This window comes from Phalangium opilio, unplaced genomic scaffold, assembly GCF_054372755.1.
Source record: "Phalangium opilio isolate 3A_F unplaced genomic scaffold, DU_Popi_V2 ptg000042l_1, whole genome shotgun sequence".
Taxonomy (NCBI): domain Eukaryota; kingdom Metazoa; phylum Arthropoda; class Arachnida; order Opiliones; family Phalangiidae; genus Phalangium; species Phalangium opilio.
This window is the reverse complement of record NW_028324166.1, coordinates 1,699,635-1,718,677: the sequence shown is the minus strand read 5'-3', so window position 1 is coordinate 1,718,677 and position 19,043 is coordinate 1,699,635. Positions and strand designations below refer to the sequence as shown.

The 19,043-nt window shown below is 39.2% G+C and overlaps 2 protein-coding genes across 3 annotated transcripts; one reads left to right on the top strand and one right to left on the bottom strand.

The window, feature by feature from the left end:
• Positions 1–512: 512 nt before the first annotated feature.
• Positions 513–6,642, bottom strand: LOC149678192 (uncharacterized). Of its 2 annotated transcripts, XM_089836211.1 has the most exons (9): positions 4,787–6,642; positions 4,660–4,714; positions 4,117–4,601; positions 3,957–4,039; positions 3,662–3,827; positions 3,130–3,266; positions 2,743–3,060; positions 2,082–2,259; positions 513–1,931 (listed from the first exon to the last, which is right to left on the bottom strand). In XM_089836211.1, coding segments are annotated over exons 3-9 (1,137 nt in total). In that variant the 5' UTR covers positions 4,118–4,601; positions 4,660–4,714; positions 4,787–6,642; the 3' UTR covers positions 513–1,677. The 2 variants fall into 2 exon arrangements, with proteins under 2 accessions (XP_089692337.1, XP_089692338.1); XM_089836212.1 differs by having other exon boundaries at positions 4,117–5,083; positions 5,151–6,642.
• Positions 4,774–18,596, top strand: LOC149678191 (uncharacterized). Its single transcript, XM_089837002.1, is given in 44 exon segments — positions 4,774–4,778; positions 4,894–5,085; positions 5,130–5,193; positions 5,480–5,704; positions 5,766–5,980; positions 6,055–6,332; positions 6,389–6,844; positions 6,925–7,009; positions 7,088–7,464; positions 7,549–7,757; positions 7,853–8,039; positions 8,193–8,735; positions 8,924–9,199; positions 9,265–9,428; positions 9,491–9,643; positions 9,707–9,869; positions 9,971–10,333; positions 10,407–10,832; positions 10,889–11,113; positions 11,169–11,241; positions 11,307–11,743; positions 11,801–11,899; positions 11,964–12,083; positions 12,138–12,260; positions 12,319–12,375; positions 12,433–12,701; positions 12,764–13,030; positions 13,103–13,175; positions 13,242–13,394; positions 13,451–13,567; positions 13,636–13,752; positions 13,847–13,952; positions 14,009–14,077; positions 14,139–14,210; positions 14,938–15,009; positions 15,064–15,138; positions 15,220–15,291; positions 15,571–15,642; positions 15,725–15,796; positions 15,972–16,268; positions 16,327–16,583; positions 16,691–17,197; positions 17,331–17,611; positions 17,983–18,596. Coding segments are annotated over 44 exon segments (8,652 nt in total). The 3' UTR covers positions 18,172–18,596.
• The last annotated feature ends 447 nt before the right edge of the window (positions 18,597–19,043 follow it).

The window sequence follows — 19,043 nt, the reverse complement described above, 5'->3', positions numbered from 1 at the left end:
TTACACGAATGTCTATCAGAATTTTATCATATTTTAGATGTCAGTAAATACGTAACTACGTATACAGCGCCCCTAGCGGCAATTTATGAACTATCTATTGCTTACACGAATGTCAAGCAGAATTTTATCATGTTTTAGATGTCAGTAAATACGTAACTACGTATACAGCGCCCCTAGCGTCAAATGTGTGAATTCTTAATTATTCGTTCATAACTAGTAAAATAATAACAACACGTAGCCCCTAAGTTACCCACAATCCCAATCCCGTTTAAAATCGCTAACAAGTTTTTAATGAGTAGCCCCTTGATGATTACTCGTAATCCAGACGCAACCATTAATCCCCATCCATTTTAAATCACCATTGAATCCCTATCCTTTTTTAAAGCATAAATAAAAATCACCAATAAAAGAAAATTTTCATTAGTGAATAGCCCCTCGACGCTTATTAACTTATTTTAAAATCCTATGTATGCCTTTAACTTAATTGAGAAGAAAAGGAATAAAAAATGAGATTCATTAAATCGACGAACAATTTATTTATTCTATAGTACATTTATGAAGTATAAACAAAAGTATATGGATATAAAAACAAAAAGTAAACTTCGTTGAAGCTTGCTCGCGTCGTGTGATATGAGAAGCCCTCCTTTATCACTGAATGGCGTCGACCCCATCCCCTCTGTTTGGTACTGGCATGGCACTGGGAAGAAAACGTCAATAGGCTCATGATGCAGCAGATGCTTGTATTTTTCTGAAATTAGAAAAGTTTATTTTTAACTCATTATCGTCATAAACACTAGTATTAATACTTGGAATGCAGCATAAACACTCAATAAAACAGCATAAAACCACAATAAAACAGCATGAAACCACATTTAATAGAATAAAACACAATAAAACAGCATAAAACACAATACAACGTGTAGTAGTTTGTAGGCAATTTCACACGTATCTGAAATTAAGGCCTAGAGGTCCGTGCACTCGAGCTAAAAAAACTCGCGGATATTTTAAATCCTGAAGATCCTGAAGTTTTCTGTCTGTTGCCAGCACGCACAAGGCTAAGTTACATAGAGACCTAGCTTTGCACGTGCTGACAACTGGTGTGGTAACAGAGTATATAGAGAATAAGCTGTCGTTCGAGATAGGGAGTTGCCTACCCTATAGCGTGAAAACAAATTTCCTCACGCGCATTCTTTATCCATGATATTACCCTAAGAAACTCATTTCCAAAGCCTGCAAACGCCACTGCACTGCTACCCTTTTTTCTCGTGCCCTCGCACGAGTATTGTTTCGAATAAACAATCGTTGAAACGATCGTCAAATCATAAGTTCACAAGAAATGACGTGCAAGTTTGTTACTGCTTACTGAGAGCTTGTCAAGAAGTGCATGACGTAGGTGAAACGTCATAGATAAAGCGACGCTGGTGAGGCTTTCACCATGAAATAATTGATAGTTAACGTGGTTTAAATTTCATTAAGATCGCCGACCCATTTTAACATGGTCGTTCGAATCGCTGTGGAATGACCCTATTATCTTATTAATGGGTATATTTAACATTAACTCCACTGGAAACTTTAATTTTTCCTTAATATATAAAATGTTTTATTTTGACGAACAAAATTCTCACGGAAAGAACTAATTTTAATTGATCATTTTTGAGACAAATTTAAAATTATTTATTATATCACATCTTCTTCAGTTTTAGGAGGTGGTATCTCTTCAACAGGTTCTCTTCGAGTTCCCACAACCGGAAATAGGTCATCGTTGATTTCGAATATATCGGGCGATCCTCCGATGTTAAATATTATGTCCGGCGGATGTCCTTCGTTTTGGTTTTTACTAGTGTCTGGTCTGTTTAACAGACTCTGCACTGATTTTTGAACATCCACGATATTGTCCTTTATACTCTGTATGTCGAGTTTCAGGTCTTCACCTAAAAATACATATTTTTTAAAAGTTGTCCTTAGTAGTGGTATTGTTTTACTTTTGCGCAGCAAATGCTGCAAAAGTATTACGTTTATACTTTTCTGGCTGGCAGGCTGGCTGAGCCAATTTTTTCTATCTAGTTCTGTTTAATACTTACTTTCCAACGCTGATATTTTACTACTTGGTTGACTGCAACTACAACTGCAACTGTTGCTTGATTGCAATGGTTTTGATCTGCCAAATCTTTCTCTTTCAATCTCGTCCGTCGTGATATTGTGACACATGAACCAATCGTCGGTTGTTAATGAGGGATAACCCCTTGCTACCTCATTTTCCTGAAAATGTCAACTATTATTACTAATTTAAAGACAACTTCAACGTCTTAAGTCAGAAGCGAATAACATATTGTTAAATAGTGTACTCATCATATTGTACCATCTTGGTCACATACACATAACCAATATAGGCTACCCGCTAATTTAAATGAATTTTTACACTGCTCAGAAATTATAAATAATACCCCTCAAAACGGTTCAAGTTAGAGCACTTATAGTGTTAAAAACATGAAGCAACCATTTTCAAACATGATTGCCATTCAAAACCACAAACAAACCTACTATTGGTTGAAATTTACGGAGATTATCGCAAAAGCAAAAAAAAAAAAAAATTCAGACAGGTCAAAACGACATTGTCTAGTAAATGTCCTCCCCCTTAGTGCTAACCAGGAAAAAACTAAGAAAAATCATAAGAGTTACATACTTCTATGGAAAGTGTTATTAGCTTCTGAATAAGATCATTATAGGTTATTTAGCACTAACAATTTCATCATATCTGTAATATCCCGAATGTTTAAAAAAGTACGTCTTCCCACCATCCCATCTTAAGGCGGCTTCGACGTCATTGGGAACGCCTAACCAATGATCGCTTAAGAGTCGCGGGTATCCAATCGGAACCGGGTTCTTTAATCGTTGATCGAACAACCAATAGTATTTCCCTTGAAAGAAGTACGTTTTTCCATTGGGTTCGTAGACTACCGCAGCGTCCAGGTTATTTGGAATTCCCGGAAAACCTTCCCGGATTAATTTCGGGTATCCATGGTCGGCCTCGGTGTTATAAAAGCGCCAATACTTATCGCCCTGTTCAAATAAATTAACACACGTTAAAGTCTCCATAGATGTCACTAGTTACCTCATCTCGCTACTTACTTTAAATAAGAATGTCGATCCGTCATTCCACGTGACTGCCGCGTCAAGTGGTCCATGAACCCCGAACCAATCGGAGCTGATTAACCTTGGATAGCCATAAGCCACGCCCTCTTTGATTATTTTCCAGTAGAAGTCATCTAGAAAAACGTAAGTAAAGTTCACGTTAAACGTCACGACTTGTCACTAAGAAATAAATAAATGACCTCTTTCACCAATGTGGTAGAAGTAAAGAGGCGGGGCTAAAGAACTACGTGGTTGTAATTGGTTTCTTTGCACGCGCTCGCGCTTTACTCAATAAAATTTGATTTTATGTGCTAAATTTTGAACATTATTGTAGTTTTTATGGTTTTTTCGTAATACATTTTGTAATTTAAAACCTTAACTAACAGGTTTTTAACTATTTTTATGCGCAAATAATTTTTAAATAAGCTCGAAATTTCAAATTGAAACGAGCCTATTTCGTCTTTGTTTTTCACACGATTCAATTGGACTTAATGAAGGCCTTGTACAGATTTGAAAATGACTTAATTACCTCGAAACAAGTAAGTACTTCCATCTTCCGTCCTGGTTGCGGCGTCAATGATGCCATCAACGCAAATGTAACTAGCCAAAAACTTGAGATTGTTTGTTGCCGAAACTTGCAGAAGTTGCAGTAATCCGAGTAGAACAACAATCGCGACACGTCTCATATTTAGAATCTGAGCGCGGTGACCGCGTGTTACAAATAATATTACAAACATAAATGGTTAAACGAATTTAATCTGTAATTTATTATCGAGGTTTTTGTGATAAACAAATATCTATCCTTGCTAAACGGGTTGAATTACATTTAAAATGAGATCGAATTTCATTCGAAAGAGCCAGCCGACTTCCTTATAACGGTGCAATATCCGCAAACGCTTGTCACCCACTAAAATGATAGGATAGTTGTGTGTCAAGGGGGAAGAAACCTTAATTTGTTAACAAATTTAGGTAGCATAGACCAACTTCTTGTTAAAATGTTTGTTACGATCTTGGGCAAGTTACTATAACTCTTGACTTTTGGTGAACTATCTGAGGCTTAGTAAAACCAGAAGTATATAATACTTCTCTTCGAGAGAAGTGTACCTACCACAAAGCGGGGGTAAATGTAGCATGATTCTTCCCAACATCACTTTGGAGCAAGGTTACTAAAACGAATCACGTACGCGATAAATAGTTCCCTCATCATTACTCTATTAGCGCTGCTTAACTATCTGCCAAGGCGCACGCGCTTGTGAATTTTTGTCTCACGTAAAGACGAGGTTCGTGGATTGATTGCTGGGGATTTAGTACCAACAGAGCAAACAAAAAGGATGAGCCTGGGAAGAATCATGTTACACAACTAAAGTATTAAGAGGATACAGAGTGTCATCCTTCTTCTATTATCCCCTTCTGATAAAGCTCCTTTGATATTAAAAACTGATTGAAATGAACTCACTGTCTGACTGAAACTAGTGACTTAACATAAAATTACATTCAAAATATTTAAATCATTGCATTCACACTCACCTGAATTCACTGTGAAACTCGTGGCGTGGCAGATGAACGAGAAAACGTCCTCAAACTAAGAATAAATTAAGGTATTTACTAAAACATCGACCCCCACATCGCAATTACTCAGTAATGCAGTCATTACAATAAAATATGAAGCATAATTAAGCTTAATTACTTCACGCCTGATTTTCTTAATAATTCATTCATCTTCGAGCTGAGTGTAAAGTTTTCTACGCAGCAATTTACTAGTTTAAAAATCATTGTCAAAGCCGTCAAGATCGTAATTCCTTTGTATGGAATACAGCAAGCTACTCTCGCTTTCAACTGCATTAAGAGTGACGTCTCTAATTTCCTAAAATTAACTATCTTCTTAAAGAATGTTCCAGTTTATTTTATATTCCGAGCGTTCAGGCTTTTGGCCCTAAATTTTAATTTATATCTGTAAGAATGTAATAGTTCTTAGTCAATATTTCTAAAATTCTTAGCAACCAGAGTACAGAACCAACTTCGTTAATGGTAGTCAAATATAATTTTCTTATTTCGACAAATGTATAAATTGCTTAGTATTGATTTAAAAGTTTTGATGGGCGTTTCCTGCAATCATCTCTTTACGTTTTATAAGTTTGTGAAGATATCCTATTGTTTTAATGTATATAGATAGAGTATGGGACTCAATACGGTGTTGTCAGAACAGATCTTAGTATCTCAGGATTAGGTTTAGTTTTAAATATGAAATTTAGCTATGTGCTTATCATAATTTTCATTCATTCTTTCAAAGGTAAGTTAGCCATTTGTAATAACTTACCATATTTCCATAGTTTCAAAATAACGTTAGTCTTTAGCTGCTCAATCTTTACATTTTCAAGTATTTAAAACTATCAAAGTTTCAGTGTTGCAGGCTGAGAATGTGGTTAATAACCGTTCGAGTTGTTCGGATCTTTACAAGTATCACGAAATACGTGAATCGGGCATATACACCATTGACATTGATGGCGACGATGGACCATTGTTGCCGTTCGATGTCTCGTGCGAAATGGAAAAAGATCAAGACATATATCACGTGATTTAGCTTCGACTTGTGGCTCCGGGTACTGATGGATTTAATTACTATAAATACTTAGGTTTGGAGTGTGATTCATCATGACGCCGAGGAAGCGACGAAGGTGTTAGGATTGGAGTCATCGGGTTCTTATATTCGTAATGTCACCTACGTTAACGCCAGCTTGTCGCAGGTGACCGCCCTGATAGACAGCTCCTATTCTTGTCAGCAGTATATAAAATGGGCTTGCAAGGGGTCCATGTTTGGAATGTGGTTTCCAGCCGATCTGGATAGCTGGTAAATTCATTTTTATCCGCCTAAGTACTTGTCTTAAATGTCCACAATGTTGTTGTTTTGTTATTTCGATTCAGGTGGGTTGGTAGAAACTGGGAACCACAGTATTATTGGGGTGGTGCCGAATCGGACAGTCGCTCATGCGCTTGCCACCCTTATTGCTACGAAACACCGAAGAATAGTACTTGTAATTGTGACGCAAAACTGAAATTGAAATGGCTGGAAGATTCTGGCTTGTTATTGGATAAATCTCGGTTACCGGTCTTGCAACTACGTTTTGGGGATACGGGAGACGTCAACGAGGCGGGACAGTATACTTTGGGACCACTGAAGTGCCGGGCACTTGGTCATAAAGGTATTTGAATGTCTTGGATGAAATTTGTAGATTTTTGCAATTGCTTTCAAACTTAGATGTTTTCGTGGGATCGTTTACGGCCCCATTCACTTTCGAGAGCAAAGACTACCCCGAATTTTACCCACCTCCTTTCTACCGGTACACGTGGCATTTCAAAATTCCTCCGCATCAAGCCATGGAACTTGTCTTCACGGACTACGCTGTGGTACATTGGGGCGCCTACAACTCCGTCCCGAATTGCAAAAATATTGTCACTGTAGTCGCGTCATACCCTAATCACAAGGACATAGTTAAAGTATTTGAAAGTCAAAAGAGTTCACCTCCTTATTTCATATCAGATGGAACCGATGTCGAAGTCAATGTTACGCTAACAACGTGCAACAATGATGAAAATTTGCCGAGAGGCAAAGGATTTCAAGCGGAATTTCGTAGAACAGGTTTGGATAATATTAAAATTGGTACCCCTGATATAGATGACGTCACTAGTAAAGGAATTTTTTGGTTGTTGATTTGTAATTAATAATTTAAAGAACAAGCGTTTATTTGAATATTAAATCATTTATCCAATCAGAATATTCACTTTGTTTTCCAGACTGTGTTGGGTGCGAAGCCGCAACTGGTATCAACGAAGAAACAACGTATTGCACTGGAACTTGCGCAATTATCGCGTCCTACAAGTAAGCCCTTACAAAATTCCTCGCTCACTGAATCTATATTATTTTTCACTCATGTTTTAATAAAATTTTATCACATAGGTATCCATTTCCTCATCACTGGTACACTAATGAATCAATGGACTACAAGCACCGTTGGGTTTTGAAATCCAACTTGCAATTTAATATAGTGGAACTGAAATTTAACGACCTAGATGTTGTGCCGGTTCCTGGATTGAACAAATGTACACCAGAAGGTGGAGTTATTCGCGTATTTGACGGTACTGCCGATTTTGACGGACAGGGATCCGGAGCTAATTGGCTGGGCGATTATTGCAACTTAAATGCCGTTGGAACCATTCATTCCATGCAAGAAACGCTAACTATTATTTTCATGTTTCGAGCCCAGAAAGTTGGTAATGGCAGAGGGTTTCACGCCACATTTCGTAGTCGAATTATTGATTACTTACCCAAACCAGGTCAGTGTATACTGCAGGTTCTATCATTTTGTACAATGATGTAACCTATTGAGGTTGACGGTTGTTTTTTTCTTACAACGTAAGTTGACTACAATAAACTAATCAACGTAGCTGAGGGCAAACTGACCAGACAAAGCAGTACCCGAGACCGAAAAGGACCCAGTTTGGCTGTCGATGGCAATATCAGTGGTGGTCTTTCAGGTGCTAGTTGCAGTGCTACCAATATCGAGAAAGAACCTTATTGGCAAGTTGACTTGCAGAAGAGATATCTCATATATGCCGTTGAAATCCACGTCAAACCACATACAAGAGTAAGGAATTTACTAGCATTAATTTTTAATTAAAACTAGGATTCATTCAACGCACTTTAAATCGTTAACTGACATAGATGCGAAACATTCGGCAGCGGAATACACGTTGGCCCTCAGGGTTTTATGGTCTACCTATGCCGACAAGCGGATGTCCTGATTCGCACGGATTTCATTGGCAGACCGGAAACAGAACGCATGACATGATTTATGAAGCTGTTAAAGATGAAAAAGTTAAACATTGGTCAAGTGGATTGCAATTGAAAGGTATGGTTATCAAGTAGTTTCTTACTTTGATTGGATCATGCTAATGTTTGTATGTGTCCTTCCCTCTGACGAAGGGAACTGAATACATTTCATTAGCCATGGAGTTTTAATATATTTACCATAAATAGTGTGTGTTGTTTTTGACGATCATAGGTGGTCTTGTACACCGAGGTGGCGTAGTTCAGCATTTTTGCATCAAAAACGAAATTGCTCCCAACGAAAACCAATCCATATGGGACAAAGGCGAATACTGCATATTTCAAGTCGGCGACACTTGCCCAAGTGGTTTCGGAAGCGGTTACATCATGTGGGTTGACAGAAGACCCAAGAATAACGACTACAGTCTGAACGATACCTTAAATTTCGCGGAAGGCGCCCTTCCAAAGGGTGACTACACACCATTCAATACCACGATCTACTTTTGCTGTCGCTCAGACGGACGGAGGGATACGCCCATTAAGTTGCCTGCGACGAAACCGTTTTATCTTCTGCAACACGGTAAAGGGTGTCAGAAAGTGGAAGGAATGGCTGAGAGGCAACAGTTCTTTCATTTCAACGAGGACTTACCTGCCGATAGCCCAACAGCGGCGGAAGAACATATCTTGCACGCTGTGAAGTACAGGGAGCCTTATCCTCGAATCGACAATACGGCCTTCGAGAAGGGATTAGCCTTGTACTATTGCTACTACGACTTGGGTGAGCCAAATGCCCCGCCTTTTACTCCCTACATTTTGAACACCCGAAGAAAAAAACCTGGTATTTGTATTTCCACCTAAAGTAGCCTAGAAACAACCAGGCTCCATTCGCGTCAAGGTTCAGAGGGTTCAGTTATCGCGTATGATTAACCTTTACGTCAAGGCACTTAGAAAAATCATCTTTCCTAGCCCATAGTCTGCGAGGTTTTCGAGTACTTGTCGACGACACCGGAGTTACAAACTCTGTGGCCACTTTCTACGACAATGAATATTACGGAATAAAACACACATTTAAAGGCAATTTCCTTCAATCGTTCACTTGTGTGGAATACTCCATAACGGAACCAGAATTCACAGTCAAAAGAATCAACTGCACTCAACCAATTTATGGCCAATATGTCACTCTGCAAATTCATAACAGATATGACAGCCTCCAATTATGTGAAATGATGATTTTCGGCGAAGGTTATATAATAATATTTTCCGCACTTATACCATAGTTTGAAGTATTATCAATGTTACGTCTATAGAGGCTTGTGGACAACCTTTGGGAATGGCTTCTGAAGAAATAGTCGATCGCCAATTAGAGGCATCTTCTAGTGACGAGTCAATTGGACATTTCTACACGGAATCTCGACTTAACGCTAATGACGGCTGGTGTACAGGGCCCAACGATAAGCACAGGGTTCTGCAGGTAAGCGAGTTATTATTGAGGAGTTTTCATTTCACGGGACAGAGTTCAATCTGTAATTACAGATAGATTTACTCTCGCCAACTTCAGTTACTGGGGTTAAAATGCAAGGCTTGTCTCACGCAATTCAAAACGCTTATATACGAAGCTTTCTTCTTACATTCAGTAATGACACTAAGGCCTGGGTTTGGGAAGAGGAACCAATAGGACAACAGAAGGTACACAACCTACCCATAAACGAATTGACAAGTTCAATTTATGAAACTTAATGTTTCTAAAAGATATATTCTTGCGAACAATGCGATTACTACACTCATGCCAATGACATCAGCGTACGGTACAATTTAAAGCATCCAATCGTTGCCCAGTTTGTGAAGTTGCACATTCTGACCTTCAATGAAGCCCCTTGTTTACGCACCGAAATTCTGGGGTGTCGAAACAAAGGTTTAATTCTCTTATTGACTTTCTAACATTTTCCAACTGCTTTACCATGTTTTTCATACGTTTTTTAAATTATATTAAACGGGCCAAAATTCTTTCTACAGTGCCTTGCGAAACCGTTCTTAATGACGTGGAAGGTGGTAACGTTTCAAGTCCGGGACATCCTAATTATTACGGGCAAGACAAGGATTGTTGGTGGACCGTCTTACCACCTCCAGGGAAACACGTTCAGCTCAAATTCATTATGTTTGACATGGCACCCAAAGAAAATGGACGTAAAACAAGCAAATGCAGGGATGATTTAATTGTTTACCCCGGATACCAGGATTTGGTTGTCAAAAGCCCAGACGGTATCAATTTCCCAAAAATGCTGATATCCGAAGGACCAATGAAGCTTAATCTCAAGAGCTGCTTTCGTTATTCCATAAGTCGGTTTCGAGGGTTCTTTGCTACTTATCAGTTTCTCGGTAATAACATGAGAGCAAATTAAATGCGTTAATGAAAGTGAACTGAACTTGTTAATTACCAATCAAAATTTAGATTGTCCTGGTTGTGGAATTGGAGATTACCAATGCCAGAGAATTCATATTTGCAATTCTTCTTGTGGCCACATTGCTTCATTCGGTTACCCAGCGCCTTACCAAAGCAACCATCGTTGTCGCTGGTTAATTCAGGCTGAGCCTACGTATTTCATCAATGTCACTTTTCACGACTTCGACGTAGTTGGGGGTGAAGGGTGCTTGTACGATTACATCGATTTTTATGACGGTGAAACCATGAACAAGGACAATCTCATTGGACGTTATTGCAATCGACGTCATCCTCCGCGTCACCTTCTGTCCAGTTGGAACAAGCTACTGATTGAATTTTCATCTGACGCCGAGAAAGGTGGCCGTGGATTTTACCTTTCGTTCAAAGCGCAGAAGTTTGGATTACCACCTGAACTAGAGGATTTGGATTTCGATGGTATGTCCAATTTGAAATGGTTAATCAATATCATTTTTATTCAATTTGGTAACTAGAACCCACTGAGTGTCCTCAAAACTGGAAGTACTTTGAGAATCACTGTTATCAAGTCTTCAAAGAACCCGACACTTTGCAGTGGTCCGAAGCGGAGAGTAAATGTGCCGAAGTCGGTAAAGGTCGAGATGGACACTTGGTCAGTATTTTGAGCGAACACGAAATGGATGTATTGCATTACTTGCTTACTGCAGTCTGGAAAATGCATAGTCAATCACTCTATATTGGTACGCAGTTTATTCCCGGTAGAGTAATTAATTTTTAACTGAAGTTAATTATCAGGTTTAAAGGACGTGCTTCGTGAAGGTATTTACCGTTGGAGCGATGGAAATCCTATGAGTTACACTGACTGGTAGGAAATGCTAATTCTTTGTAGAAACTGCTGCTGCCTTGGTTTTTAGTGACCTCAATGTTGAAATTTCTTAGGGCACAAGCTGGCAAAGGCCTACCATCTCAACCAGACGGTGGTACTTTCCAAGATTGCACCGTACTCAAAGTGGACAGTGGTCACTCAACCGCTCAATGGCACGACATCCCCTGTTCTTTGGGCAAACACTCTGCAATGTTCACTAAAGTGAAATGGGGCGATGAACCGCAACACGGTGCCGTGGCTGGAGGAACGCAAGCCACCGTTCAGAGTTACATTTGTAAAATGGAAAGCGAGAAACGCGTCGGAGATGACGATATGAAACCGTTGCATCTGGACCTCAGAAGGCCCAAAACCACGGAGTACGATGAACACAAGTATTTCATGTGCGAAAAGGATAAGGTACTCATATCTGTCATCTTCGTGTGCGATGGAGTTAAGGATTGCAAGGACGAGAGTGACGAGACGCAGTGTCCAACAACAAGTAATTGTATTGTTTATGTCCCTAGTTGTAAATTAGTTATACTAGATCTCTACGTTTATACAGAACACAATTTTGAATGCTCCAACAACAGACGCATTTCAATTTCGTTGCTTTGTGATTTTCACGATGACTGTGGTGATGGTTCTGATGAAAATCGATGTGGTAAACATATATTAAAACTCGAGTACTTCAATCCCATTGATAATCTACATTGAAATATTCTTAGATCACCGTCCATGCGTGGTAAACGAATTTCGATGCCGCAACAAACAATGCATACCCATAAACAATGTCTGTGATTTAAGGACCGATTGTGAGGATAGTTCAGACGAGGACAGTTGCGCTGGTGAGTTGATTGATGTGAGTTGAATTGTTTTATTGTAATTTCTAATACTTTTAGGAAACTGTAACGCGAATAAGACCTTTCAATGTTTCGATGGTACTTGTATTCCACTTTACGCACCGTGCGATGGCCGACGTGATTGCCCTGGAAAATATCATGAAGACGAGCCAGCCGGATGTTGTAAGTCCATTCTAGATTATGAAAAACTTCAATTAATAATTGATTTAATTGTAATTAGTTCGCGAAGAGGACCGTTTAGGCTCTGAAGAGGAAACTAACAGTTGCGCCAATCTCGGTAAGGACATGAGAGTTCTTGCTCTAAGATTTTTCGATAACCATTTGCTTTATTTAGCCAGGAAAACATGCCAGGATATTTACCTATTAGACGGAATCCGAACTTCCGGTTTGTATCTAATTGATCCTGATGAAGAAGAAGGAGAGATTATGCCTTTTCAAGTACATTGCAAGGACATGGAGGGACCACTGGAATCCGTGATGACGGTAGTACACCATGATACCGAACACAGGATATACGTCAAAGCAGGAAGCGACGGACCTGGTGCTTACCAACGCAAAATAGTTTACGATACTGGGTTGGAAGAAATGGTTGCGCTTATCAATGTAAGACAGTATTTAAATTCATAATCGTATTTATGATTTAATTACCGATTTAACTTTAATAGGTTTCAAAATCATGTCGTCAGTTCGTACGATGGGAATGTTCTGGAACACGTTTTGGGTTTTACACGGACAAACCAGTCTCTTGGTGGGTTGATAGAGATGGTAATCCTCAGTACAGTTGGGGTGGAGCGACGAAAGATCGGACATGCGGTTGTTTCCCCAATTGCGAGAATAATCAATACCCTTGCAATTGCGACAATGCCAAAGTGTTCCAGTTCAAAGAGGACGCTGGACATCTCGAGGATAAGGATATGCTACCAATAAGTGAGGTAAGAAACTAGAGCAATAATTACTTTATTTTTCTGGTTATTTTCATCATTTAAGAATGTTTTTGTTCCAAGGTTTATTTCGGCAACACTTACAAAGCTGGTTATTCTGGATATCACACCATAGGACCCTTAGAATGTTCAGGACGTAGTAAGTCCTAAATTTTTAAATTATACCAGAGTTCGACAAAATAACGTGCGTATTTCGTGATAGATCCATCGGCTTCTGATAACTGCACATCGACGACACAATTCTTGCGTTGTCAGTCTGGACATTATATTTCAATGGACATGAGGTGCATCTACCAGTTCGACCAATTTAGTTACGAGCAAGGATGTCGTGACGTGACGCATCTTAGGAGTTGCGGTAATTATTACTTAAGTAAAAGTAATTAATTTTTGAGTAACTTATTCTTTCGTTAGATGACTTTGACTGTCCAAAGGATTACATCAAGTGTCCTAAATCCTATTGCATACCCTCTTACTATATTTGCGATGGCAAATGGGATTGCGTTGAGGGAGCGGATGAACTAGAATGCGGTAACCATTCTTCCTGAATTACTAGACCTAGTTACTCCGTAAATTAAGGACGACTTTCGTATGAACAGATAATTACTTGTGCCCTGGACATTACCGGTGCCGAAATCATACCATGTGCGTTCCACTTCACCATCTGTGTGATGGAATCAATAATTGTCCTTATAGAGATGACGAAAAACTTTGCGGTAAGAATTTTTGAACTTCACAATACTTGTTCAAGAGTGCCACCGGAGACTTGCAAGAAAAAGAGTGGTAAAATCATTCCATATACGTTTATAGATGTGTCTTGCCCCAAGGGTTGTTCTTGCATTGGTTTATTCGTCGCCTGTCGCAATCTTAACTCTACATTACTGCCTGATCCACTTCCAAGAAAACTTCGAAAACTGTTAGTTCATTTAAGTAAAATTCTTAACTTTTATAATTGAAAATTAATATCCACAGGGATTTCTCGTACAACAAACTGAATATTACTCTGGCACAATTTGATATATTTTCATGGCTTTCCGAATTGTAAGACTTTAATTAAATGTTACTTGCAATCGATAAGTACTGACTTTTAATGATTACCCAGATCTCTTCGACACAACGAACTAAAAATGATTCCGGGTTACAAATTCCTTGGACTTCGCAATCTTTACATTCTGTGAGGTTTAATATATATGAAATCATAGAGAAAGGCGTTAGGGAGTGGAATTGTAAAAACATTTTAACGGCTAACCGCGATGCCTACGTGAGTGGGGGGGGGGGCTGACAAAAAAGGGGAAACAAACCGGGTCTTTTCGGCTGGTCATGACGTAAAAGCTCAAATATAACGCTGGTAGCGCCCTCCCGTAGTCTGTGGTAAACATTTTATAGGTGGTAACGGCCCAACGGAACAATTCCCTGACCCGATCCAAGAAGTTAAGGTATTTTTTAATATGATTTTCCTTAAACTGTGAATGCTAATTAATGTTTAACTTCATATAGGGTTCGCGATATTTGGGCGGTCATTGCCATTATAATTTATAATTCAATTGAATGTTTACCGTTATTACGTACGTACGCGAGAATGAAGAACGGGTGAAATATGATTTCCCTATCACAGCAAAACGTGCCCTAACGTGGAAATATAATTTCAAAAATATCGGACGCGTGTAGAACATTTTTTTGGAGAGAGGGCGCCAAATTATGTGTATAACACCGTCGTCATGACAACGGTGACGCCGTCTCAAAAAAGACCCGGTTTCGACCCCCTTTCTTAACACCCCCCTGTAGTTATAGGCATCACGGTTCTCCAGCAATATAAGCCCTGATTTCGACTCCTCCCCTTTTTCCTCCATGATGAAATACACTGTGAAGTGTGTTTTTAATTTGCGGGCGTTTTAATGCAGTGACCTAAGGGATAATGCGCTTCAAGTAATTGAGAAACATGCCTTTATGGGTTTGAAGAGCCTCGTCAAGCTGTACGTATCCGTTTAAAAATATAATTTGGTAAATTATTTATTTAATCGTGTTAGGCTGTTGACTAATAATCCTGGACTGTATAAAATCGAAGCAGGAGCTTTCATGGGACTAAACAGTCTACCAGTTTTGTAAGAATATTATCAAAATCTACCAACCATTTTTGGTTTAAAAAATTAGGCCTATCATGCTAAAACTAACACTTTATTTAGGAATTTAACTAATATTAATATGACTGTTCTGCGACGAAACACCTTTCTAGGAATGGAAAATGCCAAATCATTGTAAGTTTCATTAGGAATAAATACAGCCAGAATTAAATAGGTTGAAAAGGGTATCAAAGGAGGTTTCGCGAGGCGTCGAGTTATGGTCTCTCTGATTGGATGAATTCACATTTTCCAAAACCGTGTTTTTTAAGGGACGCCTTACACTAGCTTAACCTGGAGATACGTACCGATTTACTTCTGATATTTGTATTTTCTGGTCGTACACCAAGCTACTGAAACACTATCACAATAAAATTTAACTCGTTGTTATATGTGCTTAATTTTATTTAAACACAGAGTGCTTCGAAGTAACGGAATTCAGCACGTTGAACGAGGCGCTTTTACTGGATTGCCTTCAGTTACGCATTTGTAAGATAAATATCATTTGAATATTCAATATTTGGAATTTTTAGTTACTTTTACCAATCTTTGAAAATTATTAAATCTGCAGGGACATTCAAGGAAATAACATCGAATCATTTCCATCGTCAATTTTTGAAGGATTGACTTCACTAGGATATTTGTAAGTTCGGTATTTACTTTTGTTTTAGAATAATTTTTAGCATAGCAAAAAGTATTACTATGACCATCCTGGCTGGCTGGCTGGAATTTCGCGTGCACTAAAAGTGGAAGCTTTAGTGCACGCGAAATTGCAAAAATTTACCAATTGCGTTTTTCTCTCATGACCATTGAAACAGGTACAGCGATTCTTTCAAATTCTGTTGTCTGGTGAATCGCCAGATATCATTTGAAAATTGTTACCCGTCCGCTGACGAAATTTCCGATTGCGAAGATTTAATGGGAAGTCCGTTACAACGGGCAGTCATCTGGGTACTCGGTGTAGTCGCATTGTTTGGCAATCTGTTCGTAATTATTTGGCGAATTAAAATCGCGGACTCAAATCCAAGCTCGGTTCTTATCTTGTCACTTGGTTGCGCTGATTTTCTTATGGGAATATATCTCATTATAATAGCGGGCGTTGACGAACATTACAGGTTAGTATAGCTACCGCTAAGCCTAAAGTTTTATTAAATGTTTTGTTTTTAATCATAGAGGGCGCTATATGCAAATATCAGACCAATGGCGTCGTAGCGCGTTATGCAAGGCTTGCGGAATTTTGTCGACTGTATCTAGCGAAGTGTCAGTCTTTACTCTGGTGCTTATTACAGTCGATCGACTTCTGAGTATCTCGTTTCCATTTTCGATACGCCATTTATCGATGACTTTCACGTATAAAGTCATTGCATTTTCTTGGTTCCTGGCTATTGTATTGGCTGTTGTCCCACTAGTGTTCCAACAATATTTTCAAGGTTAATAATTATCGATTGAAGTGAATATCCTTAGAATAATTTAGATATAGCAGCAATGTCACTATTAACATTAATCGATGTTTAAATCAATTATGAACATTGTTTAGGTGAATTCTATGCACGATCTGGCGTTTGTCTAGCCCTTCACATTACTAACAAGAAACCGGCAGGATGGGAGTATTCCGTGGCCATATTCTTTTGCGTCAACTTAGTGTCATTCGCCATCATCGCCTCGGCTTACGGCTACATGTATTTCACCGTTCGCAAGTCTTACTTGAGCGTGAACCGCATGAAGGCCCATCGTGTGTTGGAAAGCCGTATCGCCCAACAAATGGCGGTCATCGTTATGACCAACTTCCTATGCTGGTTCCCAATCATCGTCATGGGCCTGATGGCCATGTCCGGAGTGAGAGTACCTGGGCATGCCTACGCCTGGACAGCCGTCTTCGTCATGCCCCTGAACTCTGCTACGAATCCACTGGTGTACACCATTTCCACACTCCATTGTAGAACCGTCCTGGCCCGATTCAGGTTATCAGGGTCGACGTGGCAAAGTTGGCAGTCGAGTAATGCAGTTAACCCGATAAATAAGGGTACTTCGCCAATATTTGCAAGTACGTAATTAATAATTTATTTTTTTTCGGTTATTGTTATTTTCACGCTCATTTCTAGTATTCTACTTATTGGATTATGTAATTAATCGTTACTAACAGATAGACAAATACATTATAAAAAATTTGGTTTCAGAGGGGATGCATTTTATCCCATCTCGAGGTGCCATTCGAGATTCGTTCCAGTCAGAGCAAACATTCAAGCCACCTGTCGGTTACACTCCACTTTTCCGTTTCCTGCGTGATTGTTGCACTCCAGTCAATAGCGCAACCGCCCCTGGGAGTGTTAATTACACTTTGAGTGCTCAGACGCTGCTTCGAATAACTGCTATGGTTTGCAAAAGACTCAAGGAACTACACGCGGAAGGTTTCGTTTGTGGCAAATTATCTGGTGAAACTGTCTTCGTCTCCACTGAGGTAATCATAATCTCCGCAAGTCTGGGTCTGCTGTAGAGGTCTATAGGATCATGCATATGCATAATTACTAACTTATTAAGGATTCCCATCTCTTACCTTCCACCCTTCCACAAGGCATTTCGCTTTCCTAAAACGTTTCTATTACAAACCGGAACTGAATACAGACATGGCCTACTGTGATTTCATTCCTTTCCTTGGGTTGGGTTCGAGCACATATGCCACTAGAGAAATACACATGATCATAAGAAATATCCTTTCTACCTATACTTAGTATGATAGATTTATGGTAGAATTTAATGCCTCAGACAGAATAGCAACATTCACGACGTCTCATTGTTGGACTTGGCGCTTTTTCTCTTCTTTTATTGCAGGTCTTAGAGGGTGATAAGAAGAATTTCCACGTCTATGTTGCGGATTTTTACTCGTACCGAACAACCTCGAACTCTTCAGAAGAGATGGCCCAAGACATGGAAGAGTTGGCTGTTTTGGTTAAGAAAATGCTGAGAATGTATCATGTCACTTCTAGAATGGGTGAAAGACTCAAGGCTTTGCCCTATTGAAATATCTCCATGACAATGTCAGCGTATGATTACGAACGATTTAATTTTCGACACCGGGGCGGTATTTTAAACTAATATAATTCCCGCACGAGGGGTGGAACACTCGGTCCTGTTTCAATTAAAATTAAAAAAAAAGTTATTGTGAATTTACATCACGTACGAGAGTGGCCTACCCCTCGTTCTAACAAAGATCATCAATCCAATGTATCCACCATTTTTGAATATTTAAAATTTAAAGTGAAGGAAAAAGTTTAAGATTACGGTGTCTTTAGTCAATTAAGAATGACACTATTTCGAAGATCAATAACCCTTGATAACATAGTAAAAGGCGGGGCGGATGTATACACTGTATTAAATTATCTAGAAAATAAAGTAGTCTCGATAGAAAATGTATGAAATTGAATATAGTATAATTTGACGGACAATATTTCTGTGTAAAAATTCATATTAATCTAAATATGTTTTTGTTATTTTTTGTCCAAAGATGACAATTTAGATTGAATTTTTCTTTCTTCCGAAATAGGCAAACTTAAACTTTCAGTCGGGATTGTGGCATACTCTTGTAAGTGAAGATTCTGAGCGACTAAGTTTGAGGGAATACGACACAGGTCGCCGCTACTTCCCTTCCCACAAGGAGCCGACTGCCCCGTGTCCGCCGGAAGTGCCTTGACCCAAACACCCCTTCGGTCAACTCCCAAGTAGACATGACTAATCGGATCCGCTCAAGGCCTAGTATCCACTATAGGGTGTAGACCTACACCATTGAGAAAAGAGGTAAGATGGAGTTGAATGATGATGGGTGACCTGTGGCAATGAAATTCTCCCAGTGTACCTTGTGCACGCCCCTATCCATCTTTAGGCGATTGTTAAGT